This window comes from Podarcis muralis, chromosome 2 (genome assembly GCF_964188315.1).
Source record: "Podarcis muralis chromosome 2, rPodMur119.hap1.1, whole genome shotgun sequence".
NCBI classification, from domain to species: Eukaryota; Metazoa; Chordata; class Lepidosauria; order Squamata; family Lacertidae; genus Podarcis; species Podarcis muralis.
The window spans coordinates 971,180-984,008 of record NC_135656.1 but is presented as its reverse complement, the minus strand read 5'-3'; the positions used below and the strand labels follow the sequence as shown (position 1 = coordinate 984,008).

The following is a 12,829-nucleotide window of genomic DNA, read 5'->3' as shown; positions in this document are numbered from 1 at the left end:
GGGGGGCTGAAACTTTGGGGCAGAAGGGAGTGGGATTGACATACATGACTGCATATGCGAGTGCAAGAATCACAACACCGAGTTCTGTTTTTTTAAAAAACAAATTACCTTTCATTTCACTGCTCTGGGGAAACAAAACTATTATTTATGTCACACAAAGGAGAAAACAGAGGCAAAACAACAACCCAAAGAGCTTTTGTAGCCCTTAGATCATTTCTGTATGGCTTCTTTCCAGAACTTTTGAACACTAAATGAAGCCAGTCCAGAGATGGTTTCTCGTGCCCGTGGAAATCAACAGAACAGAACAAGCTAGTTATAAGTCAACATGAAGTTGCAATTTGTACAGCTAATTTCCTGTAGACTGAAGCAATTACCTCCAATGCAACCCAAGAGGAAATCATCTTAGACGAGGGTGCTTCAAAATGGAGGTTGGTATATTTTTAGCGTTAAACGTGCTGATGCCTGAAAGCTGCACAGGGACTCTGCTGATCTCAGTTATTGATCATGGTAGGCTAGAAAGAATCAGGGTAAAAGCACAGTCTGATCAAGGAATTGTGGACCACTTCCACACTGGACAAATCTCACCTTTGATGCAAATTGCCCCAATTTAGCACTACAGCACTAAGGTAGTCAGCAGACTATGCTGGTAATTTAAACATGCCAACTCCTATGTCTGTTGCCAGCTCTGGATTTTGGTCATCACATCCTCTTAAACAGAACTCGGAGTGGCCACCTGGAAGAAATGTTGCAAGCAAAATACGACTTAAGCACCTTGCACTATGCAACCACTTATGTGATCAGCAATATTATAGCCAGTCCCAGTTAGAAGTGGGAAAATAATTTGCTCAAAAGAAAATGGAAAAGTCAGCTTCCAGACCCTTAGGAAAGCAGTGTGGTCTTCCTAAAATGCTCACGAGAGCTGGGAGAATATTCTCGAAGCCCCTGCTCCCAGCCCCCTTCCTAGTAGGGGGAGAAGACTTTGGACCCTTCTATTGTTATTCTAAGCTTAGACTCTGATCCATTCCTCTGAAAACAAGCACACTTTCCTTTTATCACTTCCTGCTCCCCTACCCAAATTTTGCCAACAAACAAACTTGCAACAGCATCAAGCAATGGTAGCACCTGTCACACTCAAAATCTTTTAACCAGCACCCTTTAACCATAACTTAGTTCGTAGGGACACAGTCAACCTTTGTTTCAGCTGAACCACATCAGACTCTAGGCAAGGAAGGGAATGATTTTCCCTGACACACCAGCTTGTTCTGGTCAGGAAGTGCTTTTGTTTGCAATCTTGATGGTACACCCCCAGCACAGGTTTAGTGCCTCCAGGAGAAGCAAGCCATGCAGGTCATGCAATGCGTTTGACTAAAGAGGGGATTGTTTTCCTCTTGTTCCAGCCTGGTTATAGGTGCAGTGGGGATGCTAATCCATCCAGAAGGTGGTAGTTATTTCACATGAACCAAGATGGTTCTCCTGCTGAGATAGTGCCCTCTACTGGCTCTGGGCAAACACAATGCAAACATCTACCTCCTGTCCCCTGCTCAAGGAGAAATGACAATTTAGGCTGCATGGATTTTGCAGGGAAGATCCACAAGCAGAAAACCAGACTCCTTTCTGTTCCCATCCATGTATTTTCCCTGCAAACTCCTGCTGATCACCTTGAAACTGGTTTAGGTTATGTGTAGGTCGACTAAACTGGACGATTAGACTGAAAGAACCACAAGAGACTGTTCTGGTCTTTGACAGCAGTTTATTGCACTGTGCCTGGATGAGCTCCAGGCTCAGGAAAACACACACACTGGGCTCCAAGAGGCAGGGCTGGCTTTGCAGATGGAGCTGAGACTACCATGGCCATGCCTATGTGGTTCCCATGGTTTATTGATCAGAAGCTGCACTTCAATGTGCCACACTGAGATGGCATTGGCAGGCATGGCTGCAGAAATGGGCTTCCAGGACCGGGAAGCAATTCTTGTGACCTAGTAGATCTTGAGGATGACATTGTTGCCATTCCTGGAACCAGGAACCTTTAATCCAGTGGACACCCCAGAGTTAACACAGAGGAGATCACCCTTTTTGGTACTGAAGGAGAAGGAGAAAGGGACAAAGAACAAACACAGCACAAATGAAAGGCATATCAAAACAGTACATCACAACAGGTGGAATTCAACGTAGTGCAAAATGGGGGATGTGTCCCTGGAAGGAGGTCCATTTGCACAATGAGACTTTTCCTCCCTCTCCTCTCCACCACATGCCCCCTAAACTGTTCTGGAGATCCCTCCAACCCTCCAGAGCAGATTTAATGGGTGTGGAGGAGGCTAACAAATGCATTGTGGAAGTGGAGCAAGTGTAAGGTAAAGGTACCCCTGCCCGTACGGGCCAGTCTTGACAGACTCTAGGGTTGTGCACTCATCTCACTCTATAGGCCGGGAGCCAGCGCTGTCCGGAGACACTTCCGGGTCACGTGGCCAGTGTGACAAGCTGCATCTGGCGAGCCAGTGCAGCACACGGAACGCCATTTACCTTCCCGCTGGTAAGCGGTCCCTATTTATCTACTTGCACCCGAGGATGCTTTCGAACTGCTAGGTTGGCAGGCGCTGGGACCGAGCGACTGGAGCGCACCCCGCTGCGGGGATTCAAACCGCCGACCTTTCGATCGGCAAGTCCTAGTCACTGAGGCTTTAACCCACAGCGCCACCCGCGTCCCATGGAGCAAGTGTAGTCCATCATAAAGTGGTTCATCTTTTACAGTGCCACAAGACTCCTTGGAAATAGAATGGCAGCAAACATCCTGGCTGCCTGTTTTCCAAATATGTGCCTAGAAGAGAAGATGGAGACAGCAGGGGAACAGGAGGCCTCAGGGGACTCTCTATTTTCAAGGCTGATGGAGGCTTGCACACTGTTACCAAGCCTAACTTAGGACAGGAGAGCTGTTTGGCAACCGAGAGGTGAGAAGAGGTCCCTGCCAGTGCAATTTTATCTGGTCCCTGGCAGGCCGACTAAGCAGTAATCGAGTGCTGCTTATAGGAGAGGAAGAACAAAGGCTCAAGTGAGAGATATATTTCCCTCTTTGAAATTGTTTGTAAAGAACAACTATGTAAGTGTATTTTTGTAGTTCCAGGCTCGAGCATGCATGGCTTAAACAGAGAAGTGTTTACTCTAACAACGGCCACAACTGGATTAGTGGGTTAGCTTGTTTGGCAAAACACACTCCTGGATAACTGCTGGGGAAATAAGAGTGGCCTCCCAAGAATGACACATGCATGCACATGGAGAGCGGGGGCGCGTGCCCTCTTACATATCAGTTTGGGACACCAACCTTATGTGGCCAGTTTCACCTGGTCAGCACAGAGCAGGAATTTCTGGACATGTTCAGTGCAGTTGACTACAGATGTCTGGTTCAGTTTAAGACACTGTTCGAATGCAGCAAATGGTTCAGCGCAATCGTGGCGGATTTTCTGTACAATTGGGCTGCAATGAAAGCCACACAGGTGGTTGTGTAAAAGGTGAGAAATTGACAGATACTCTTGTTTGAATGGTGGGAGAAAGATCTCACTTTGGCCTGGCACATACATCGCAGTAAGTTCAGCTGTACCATTCATAAGCAAGTGTGCTAAAATCATGCCTTCCCCTCCTTCCCAAAGCTGAGAGAAAGCAAAGCACAGAATTAGCATTAGCAATTAGCAAGCAGCACTTGTGGCTTCTGCTCATGATTTGTTCAGAGAGAAGCAAACCATGACCATCGGGTCACACTAAGCCAGTACTTGAGTTTGTTCCCTTCCAGCTTTGCAAAGAGAGGGACAGGCAGGCACCACTGTAGCAGAATGCACCAGTATGCTTGTTCATTCATGGTGCACCTAGACTTAGCGTGTCACTCAAACTGCGTCTCTGAGTGCTAGTGCATTGTAGTTGCTAAGAGAGTGAGCCAAAACATCTTCAATTCTCACTTGGCCCTGAACTTACTTAGTAAGGTAAAGGTAAAGGTACCCCTGCCTGTACGGGCCAGTCGTGACCGACTCTGGGGTTGCGTGCCCATCTCGCTTAAGAGGCCGGGGGCCAGTGCTGTCCGGAGACACTTCCGGGTCACGTGGCCAGCATGACGAAGCTGCTCTGGTGAGCCTGCACCAGCACAGCACACGGAAACGCCGTTTACCTTCCCGCTAGAAAGCGCTACCTATTTATCTACTTGCACTGTAGGGTGCTTTCGAACTGCTAGGTGGGCAGGAGCTGGGACCGAAAGATGGGAGCTCACCCCGCCACAGGGATTCGAACCGCCGACCATACGATCGGCAAGTCCTAGGCGCTGAGGTTTTACCCACAGCGCCACCTGCGTCCCAACTTACTTAGTAGCCTTTGGCAAACCACTTTATCTCAGTCTTTGTCCCCACACTTGCAAAATGGGGATAATATGAATTATACTTATGGATTACTGGGCTAATGAACACTGAGCACTTTGGACATTGTCATGGACCCAGATCCCTCCACAAATGCCTCCTATCCATTCTGCCACTAGACATGTCTTCAATAATTTCCCCCAACTCCCATTATGGTTTCCCCTGAACTCATAGAGCTCTCCCAAGTTTCCTACGAGCTCATTTCCACTCATCTTCTTTAGCCCTTTGCCAACACTTGGGCCCCTTCTTGTAACTCAAAAGCACTCTGCCTGACCAGTACAAGTGCAGAAATAGCTCATCCATCCTAGAAGGCTTGCAAACAAAAGGTAGTCCTGAAATACATGCTCCCTCATGGGGAACCTTCCAGGGGCTGCATGCAAGTAGTGGGCAGGGCCAGAAGCAAAAGTGGGTGGAGCTTACCCTTTCAACAAAGCCATAGGCTACTACATCCTCTGCAATATCACAGTTAAGAACACATTAAATCCAGGCAAAAGCAAATATGGCATAGACCAGATCCAGTGGGGGTGAGATCTAGAGGCCTGAGGTTCCCAGTGTCTACATTAGAACCACAGGAGGATTATTGGAGTGATTTAGACATCACTTCCTTTCTCTAGCTGGGGGCAGAGTACAGGATAGACATTCCCCAGACACAGGCCTACCATATTTTTCGCTCTATAAGACGCACCAGACCACAAGATGCACCTAGTTTTGGGAGGAGGAAAACAAGAAAAAAAATATTCTGAATCTCAGAAGCCAGAACAGCAAGAGGGATCACTATGCAGTGAAAGCAGCAATCCCTCTTGCTGTTCTGGCTTCTGGGATAGCTGCGCAGCCTGCATTCGCTCCATAAGACACACACACATTTCCCCTTACTTTTTAGGAGGGAAAAAGTGAGTGTTATAGAGCAAAAAATACGATAATTTATACACAATGCAGACCACAGAGAAATTGTTACCTGTGTAGGCTTCCAACATGCACTGCCCCCCTCACACAGTGGCTTAGAAGCAGTGCTATTTTTCTAGAAAAAGAGGTGCCAGAACTCGCCTCGTTCTCTTACAAAGGCAATGGTGCCCCCCTGAGAGGAGCCAGAACTAGAAAAAGCCCTGCTTAGAAGGCTACTAGTCACATCAGTTTAATGTGTGATTTAAGCACGGCATTCAAAGTCAGGCTTTCCTGGTGTTGTGCATCCTGTATAAATCCAGCCATTCAGTCATTGCTTTGAAAGTAGATCCCCAAGCGGGAGGGGGGGGGAACACGCATCAGAGGGTCGTCCCCCCCCCCCCCAACAATGACGCATCAAAGTTTTATCGCACCAAGTCGGGCTTGTGCTACGGAATGGTGCCTTGCTTGGAAACTTACTGGGATGACGTGCACTTGGCCATTTCAAGCTTGAGCTGGTGACAGTCCTGCTGCCAGGAGGAAGGGTTGGCAGCCACACACTGGCCATACTGCTCTGCTTCTTTTCGGCAATGCCGGGCGGTCACCTCCAGGGCCGCCTGCCTGTCGGGATGGAGGCACAACAGCATTCATTAGAGTCATCTGATCCAACATGGATAGGATTCCAGTGCAGGTACATGGAGAGCCCTGTAATTTACAGAGTCTCTGCCCCCTCCTCAAAGATTAGTCATGCTCCCTAATCCCTGACAGACATTCGTGGTTATTGCTGGAGGCCCTCTGTGCATTCTCCCATGCACAGACTTTGCCATTATTCCACATGCTCCTGGCAAAATCACACCCAACACGTAGGAAGAACTGCTTTGGAGTGCATTGCTAACATCAGGATGTAAATGTAAAATTTCTAGAATTTTTTTTTTTTAATGGGGGAAATGCAATGCTCTTTTCTTTTTAAGTGCTCTTTACAAGTCATTTTGTAACATTAGAAACATGAAGTGCATAACTTGGTTTACCACAGAATTATAAATGGCTCAGGACCGCAATACCTCAAGGACTGCCCCATATGAGCCTACCTAGACCCTGAGATCATCCTCTGACCATCCTTCTTTGTGAGCCTCCTCTACGTGAGGCCTGGAGAACGGGGCCTTCTCTGTGCTGGCCCCCCTTTGCGAAATGCTCTCCCCAGGGAGACTTGCCTGGCACCTCCATTGCACGCCTTTAGGTGCCAGGCGAAAATATTCTTCTTCAACCAGACCTTGCGCTTGATTGTTTAATGTCTTAATTGTGCATCCCGCTCTTTGTCCGTAGTCTCGGGGCATAAAAATGTCACAGCATCAAGATGCAAGATGCCTTTGTGTTGGAGCCCTGGGGGTCTCCCAAGCCAAGCGCCCTAGCCATTAGGCCGCGCTCTCCCTCCCTCCCTCCGCTCAGACGCCCCACTCACATGTCGCTCCTGCAGCGCCGAGGCCGGATCCCGACCTCTGGCGCGCATGCTCCCTCCCCAGGGAGTGTCCCCATCTGCGCATGCGTGCCAGGCTCTCTCGGGCAGCCATGACACTGGAGGCCATCGCGGCGCCGGCGCGTAAGACGCGCTAAGGCCACGTTGTATCGCTGCCCCGCCACCGCCGCGGGAGGGTCTGCGCATGCGCGGGGGCTGCGCGCCTGCCGGGCTCGCGGCGGGGCCGGCTGCCCCGGAAGCGGAAGCGGCGCGCGCGGAGCTGGCCGGTGGCGGCGCGGGGTCCCGGGAGAAGGATGGCGGCGGCGGCGGGTGCAGCGGGGGCCGGTCCGGGCCCCGGGGACGAGCTGGTGCAGGACGTGGTTCCGTACCGGCGCCGCTCTCGGCTGCTGTGGGGGACGGTGCTGCCCTTCTGCGTGCTCTACCCGCTCTGGCTGTGGTTCTGGGGGCGCAGCGCCCGCGACTGGGCCTGGGGCGCCGCCGCCGCTGCCGCCGAGGCGCCCGAAGCCGCGCTGCTCTACCTGGCCGCCATCGGCGCCGCCCACCTGCTCACCGCCCTGGCCGGCCTCTGGAGCGTCCACGTCCACTGCCTGCTCTACTGCTGCGCGGTGAGTCGGGCCTCCCGAGGGCCCCGGAACTCCTTGCGGAGGGAGCGAGGAGACCTCGAGGCGGGAACGAAGGGCTGGCTTCGGGGGGGAGGCTGTTCATGTGACCAGTTGGAAGTCTATATCCTCTTCACGCACGTTTCATTTTACCAGAACAGAATCTGTGTTTGGAGACTCTGCTGTAAATTGGGGGGTATTTAAGCTAGGGCTGGCAGCTGTCTAGTTTTAAAGTGGTTGGTTGGTCTAAAAACCTGCCCTTTGTTATACTGCCATACATGGTGGATTGTGCTTATTCCAGGTCATCGTAGGGGTGTCTTGAAAGTAACAGTTTCCTACATGAGTATCCCTGTTGCACAGAAAATTTGTAATCGAACCTGTTTTGCAGGAAAAATATTTGTGCTTGCAAAATTGGCTGCATGACAAAATAGACCATTAATTTAATTGGTGTGTGATTATTTGGACAGTCAAGGCCACTTTCAGTTTTTCACCATGACAAAAACTTCATGCATGATGAAATACATGTAACATGGTGATGTACATGTTACCAACATACATCTACCCTGCCTGAAAGTTGGATCCACATGTGTTACTGTCACAGTTGAGGTACTCAGACAGCTGGAGGACAGGATGTTCCCTTATTTCAAAACTTGCAGTTTGATATGCAGGCTTTGGAGTGGCGTGTATTTCTCTGTTAATTGTTAAGTCTGGCTGATTTCAAAGGTGGGCAATAGCAAATAAGTAAATGGATAATGATCCACTCTGAATATTTTTGCTGCCCTGAAGTTTTTATGAAGTGGCCAGGCTTTCTCCTTGCAATGGCACACTGGTTTCTGGGCAGTGGTGACACTTCTAGGATTGTCCTGTGTCTGTCACCAGTAGGGCAAGCTGCATCAGGATATTCTGTATCCACTTCCTCAAGAATCAATGTTGGTTGGGACTTGCTTGATTTGAGTACCACAGACTGAGACCAACAACAGCCTCTGTCAGCCATACCAGTATGTCTCAGTTAGGATGCTGGTGACGAAGAAGAAAATCAAAATACTTATCCTTTTTTATTTCATATTTTTAAGCTGGGAGACAAAGCTGTAAATAACTTTTTGCTGCTTGTGGTATTGTTGGGCACAGCGTCAAAACTTTGTTGGAAGGGTGGTAATCTGGTGAACTTTGCTCAGTCGTCTCTTTCCAAGGCCTTGAAAGTGGCAGGCTGCCTGGTTATCACAGCTACATTTAACCCCTGCTAAGTTTGCTTTCTTTAAACCACTGGGCTTCCTCATTTCTCTAAAATGCAAGAAAATGTTTTGGGGTTGTTGTTGTTGTTTTGTCTTTTTAGATTCCTAAACTTTAATTGCATAAGCTTCATTTCCTTTGCTCCCTTTCAAGCAAGTAATAAGCATAGTTCAGGGGGAGCACATGATCTGCATGAAGAAGGTCCCAGGTTCAACTCCCAGTTAAACGACTGCCGGTAGCAGTGCTAAGTGAGAGCTCTTCCTGAAACTGTTGAGGGGTACTACTGCCAGTCAGAGTAGACAGTACTGTGGGCTAGATGGACCAGCGGTCTGACAGCAGTATAAGGAAGTTTCTTACATACAAAAATAATCTTCTCTTCCTGCTACACAAAAGGCAAGTGTATGTAAAATTTAGGGGCTGGACTATAAATCTAAGCTGCTGTCATAACTAAACTTACTGAAAAGTAAATCCCAATGTAGCTGGAGGATCTTTCTTACCTCTGAGCAAATATGGTTAGAACGTGGCAAGCAGTGGCTTGGATCCTAAGGTCAGGTGACTTAAGGAAGCTTGGGGAAGAAGAGTTTTCCATACCCTCTGCCCAGTTTTTGGTGATTTCATGCCCCATCCCTCCTGATTCTATGGAGAGACTCCCACAGAGAGAATCCAAGCCATTAGGTGTAGAATTCTTTATGAGACTAAGCACAAGCCCCAATGTCAATATGGAAGACACTAGCTTGATTCAAGCTTTCTACTTCTGTGTTTAATCATCGCATGACAGGGAAGGGGGAAGCAAAGGGGTGTGTGTGTGTTTATTTTTGTTTTAGAGCAGCAGTTCTCAACCTGTGGGTCGAGACCCCTTTGGGGGGGTTGAACGACCCTTTCACAGGGGTCACCTAAGACCAGAGGTCAGCAAGCTTTTGGGGGGTGGGCTCCTCCGCTGATGACAGCCTCTGCCTCTCGCAAGGGCAGGCACAGGAGCCGCGCTTAGCAGGGTGGCAGCGGCAGTATGAGCAGCGGCAGCAAACAGCTTGCTCAGATGAGGGACTGCTGGAAATGCGCTCGGCCAGCTCAGCCCAGCCCCCTTCCTCCTCTCAGCCACGCACAGCCATTGCCCAGGGCCTCAAACCTTGGCTGGCGATTTGCTACACTGGGAGGAGGGGGAGGTTCCACTGCGGTGAGGGAGGGGGGGGAATGTCAGCGGGGGAAAGCATCATAAATTCTGTCAATTTGGTAAAGGCGAGCACTTTAAACAGTCGCCTGTTTTCACAAGTGTGCAACGAGTTGGATGCGCTGAACAATGCTCTGCTATTTCACACTGAAGTGAGATGGTTGTCTAGAGGAAAAGTTTTAAAATGTGTTTTTGAGTTTTGTGATGAACTCAAAACCTTTTTTAATCAGAAAGCAAGACCGCAGTTTGAAGCACTTTTCAGCAATAAAAGTGAACTGCAGAAAATAGCTTACTTGGTTGACATCTTTGCCATCTTGAATGGTTAAATTTATCACTGCAAGGACCAAATGCAACATGCCTCAATTTGTCTGAAAAGATTCGATCATTCCAAATGAAACTTCAGCTTTGGCAAAAAAAATTGGATCAAAATACAGTGGTACCTCGGGTTAAGTACTTAATTCGTTCTGGAGGTCCGTACTTAACCTGAAACTGTTCTTAACCTGAAGCACCACTTTAGCTAATGGGGCCTCCTGCTGCTGCCGTGCTGCCGGAACACGATTTCTGTTCTCATCCTGAAGCAAAGTTCTTAACCTGAAGCACAATTTCTGGGTTAGCGGAGTCTGTAACCTGAAGCGTATGTAACTTGAAGCGTATGTATGTACAGGTACCACTGTAAAATTTAGGTGTTGCCTACCTTATGTGCTTTCTTTGAGGAACATGACATTGAACCAGACAAAAGGATTGCGATGATAATTTCTGTGAAAGAACACTTGCACATGCTTGCAGACGAAATTTCATCATACTTTCCAAATCTACCTGACGCCCCATTTGCACTTGCCAGAAGCCCATTCACAGTCAAAGTTGAAGATGCTCCTGAGACAGCACAAGAGGAGTTCATTGAATTTATTAACAGTGATGCAGCGAGAACTGATTTCTCTACAAGGCCAGTTACAAAATTCTGGATCAAGTGTTTGCACTCATATCCTGTTCTGTCTGAGAATGTGTTGTGTCTTCTTCTCCCATTTCCAACAACATATCTTTGTGAAACAGAGTTTTCCAGCTTGTTGGTTATCAAGTCTACAGAAGTAGACTTGTTGTAGAAGATGATCTTTGTTGTGCTTTTGCAAAGACTGCCCCAAGAATTTCTGATCTGGTGAGAAAGAAGCAATCTCAACCTTCACGCTGACTTTGGCTTTTTACGCATACTGTCGCAAAATGGAGCAATGTAGTTTACTGTTGTTATATTAAGACTGTTACCCATGCTACACCATGCTTCATGACAAAATGTCATTTATTTGTAATTAGAAATAAATATTTCGCAATATATAATTACATATTGTTTTTGTGATTAATCACTATGCTTTAATTATGTTCAATTTGTAACAATGAAAATACATCCTGCCTATCAGATATTTACATTACGATTCATAACAGTAGCAAAATTACAGTTATGAAGTAGCAGCGAAAATAGTTTTATGGTTGAGGGTCACCACAACATGAGGAACTGTATTAAAGGGTCGCGGCATTAGGAAGGTTGAGAACCACTGTTTTAGAGAATACAGTGGAAGGGCACAGACAATATTTATTTTAAAACTTACTTGTTAAAGCTCTTAATAGTGAATTAATTTAAGTAACTGATAGTTATTTACCATCAGTTGTTAATGTTTTGCCACCTGTTAATCATACTCAAAATTAGCTGCTTGAGGCAGCCACTGTATTCTGTCTCATAGTAGGGTCAGTCCTGTGCAAAAGGTTCAAAGGAACAGAGGCTAGTTGTGTATCCATCTCAGATAATGACCTGGTTTGTACATAATGCTAAGCAGATGTGAATTTCCAGAGCAAAGATCACAACCGCAAGCCTTGGTTTACTACTCTTGGTTGATTTAGGAAAGACAAACAAAAAAGCTCAGATTCAGACGTAATGCTATGCCGGCTCTTTTGGTCCTAACTCTAAAGACTGTTTTCTTCCCTAATTGTGTGTCTTCAGGTGCGCAGTCCAAGGAAAGCAACATTGGCTAAAGTTGTGCCAACCCCCAATAACGGTTCTGCAGAATTGGTGCCCATCCATCGAGACCAGGTAAGAAATTCATGGCTGTGGTTCAAAGCAGCTCCCCCATGTGGAACCTTCTGCTATCCCATTTCTGTTTGCCAGCTGGATACAGACTACGCTAGTCATGACTTGACTTGTTGCTTCAGTGGCACTTTTGACTAAGTCTGGATCTGGCCTATTGATTTGGCACCATGTAAAAAGCCACAGAAAAGCAGACTTGGCAGCCAAATAAAGGTAGGAAGCATGCAGGCAGCGCATGTTCCAGAGGGTGGGTTAAATTGATTTGTGTCTCTTGTCTACTTCAGACATTTTTTTGCATATTGTGACTTTCAGCTTTGGAGCTGTCCTTTTATTGTGGTACTTTATTGATGCTTGGGTTTACTTTGTTCAGTTTGGAACACAGGAAACTGCCTTATTCTGAGTTGGGCTACTGGTTCATTTAGCTCAGTATTGTTGACACTGATTGGCAGCTGCTCTCTGGGGTATCAGACAGGATCCTGTCCCAGCCCTACCTGGAGATGCCAGGGATAGGATCTGGGACCTTCTGCATGCCAAGCAACCGCTTTGCCACTGAGCTTCGGCCCTTCCCTGTTGGGGTGGAGGGGCTAGTGATTGCGCCTACCTTGCGGCAGGGAGTCCTTTTAAACATGACAGTGGAAGTCTCTAAAATCTTACTTGCTAAGCTTGCCTCTTGCATGTGGAAACCTGTTTGCTGTAGCTTTCTTTATTTCTTCTAGGGGGAGGATGGACAGGAGGTCCTTTCCTTCGAATTTCAGAAAATCAAATATTTCTATGAGCCAAATGAGAGAAAAAAATTCCTTCCTGTGCTATTCCCTGTGGAACATCCATTGCAATTTTATCAGAATGCACGTGGCTACCAGGAAGACAAGGAGATCAAAGCAGCAGAGAAGACCTATGGCACCAACAAGTAAGTGGGGCAAACTTGGATCCAGCTGCTTTGGGGTAACATTTATGGTGGGCATTTCCAGGAATTGGAGCACTCAGACTTTTGCCCACAGGATGCCTGAATTAATGACT

General features: G+C 47.5%; 2 protein-coding genes across 5 annotated transcripts in view; one reads left to right on the top strand and one right to left on the bottom strand.

Moving 5' to 3' along the window:
* Positions 1 to 1,730: 1,730 nt before the first annotated feature.
* CHCHD5 (coiled-coil-helix-coiled-coil-helix domain containing 5) lies at positions 1,731 to 7,288 on the bottom strand. Of its 3 annotated transcripts, none has more exons than XM_028721164.2 (4): positions 7,263 to 7,288; positions 5,751 to 5,891; positions 3,317 to 3,468; positions 1,731 to 2,079 (listed from the first exon to the last, which is right to left on the bottom strand). In XM_028721164.2, the coding sequence occupies exons 1-3, from the start codon at positions 7,271 to 7,273 to the stop codon at positions 3,318 to 3,320; spliced, it is 303 nt and encodes a 100-aa protein (XP_028576997.1). In that variant the 5' UTR covers positions 7,274 to 7,288; the 3' UTR covers positions 1,731 to 2,079; position 3,317. The 3 variants fall into 3 exon arrangements, with proteins under 3 accessions (XP_028576997.1, XP_028576995.1, XP_028576996.1); XM_028721162.2 differs by lacking the exon at positions 7,263 to 7,288 and adding an exon at positions 6,730 to 6,847 and having other exon boundaries at positions 5,751 to 5,887; XM_028721163.2 differs by lacking the exon at positions 7,263 to 7,288 and adding an exon at positions 6,359 to 6,478.
* ATP13A1 (ATPase 13A1) overlaps positions 7,011 to 12,829 on the top strand; it is a 34,533-nt gene continuing 28,714 nt past the window's right edge. Inside the window, exons 1-3 of one of the 2 annotated variants that reach the window (XR_013391723.1) lie at positions 7,011 to 7,349; positions 11,729 to 11,818; positions 12,529 to 12,719. Coding sequence is in view for 1 of the 2 variants with exons in the window: in XM_028721159.2 (XP_028576992.2) it covers positions 7,038 to 7,349; positions 11,729 to 11,818; positions 12,529 to 12,719 (593 nt within the window). In the remaining variant the exon portion in view is untranslated. The remainder of the gene's footprint in view (positions 7,350 to 11,728; positions 11,819 to 12,528; positions 12,720 to 12,829) is intronic. The other variant, XM_028721159.2, reaches the window with a different exon arrangement.

Bases quoted from the DNA above. Each gene is read 5' to 3' on its own strand.
- CHCHD5 (XM_028721162.2), bottom strand. From the start codon at position 6,777: ATGCGCGCCAGAGGTCGGGATCCGGCCTCGGCGCTGCAGGAGCGACAT. The intron at 5,888-6,729 runs GTGAGTGGGGCG...CCCGACAGGCAG, and splicing joins CGGCGCTGCAGGAGCGACAT to GCGGCCCTGGAGGTGACCGC. The intron at 3,469-5,750 runs GTAAGTTTCCAA...CTTTCATTGCAG, and splicing joins GCCAAGTGCACGTCATCCCA to CCCAATTGTACAGAAAATCC.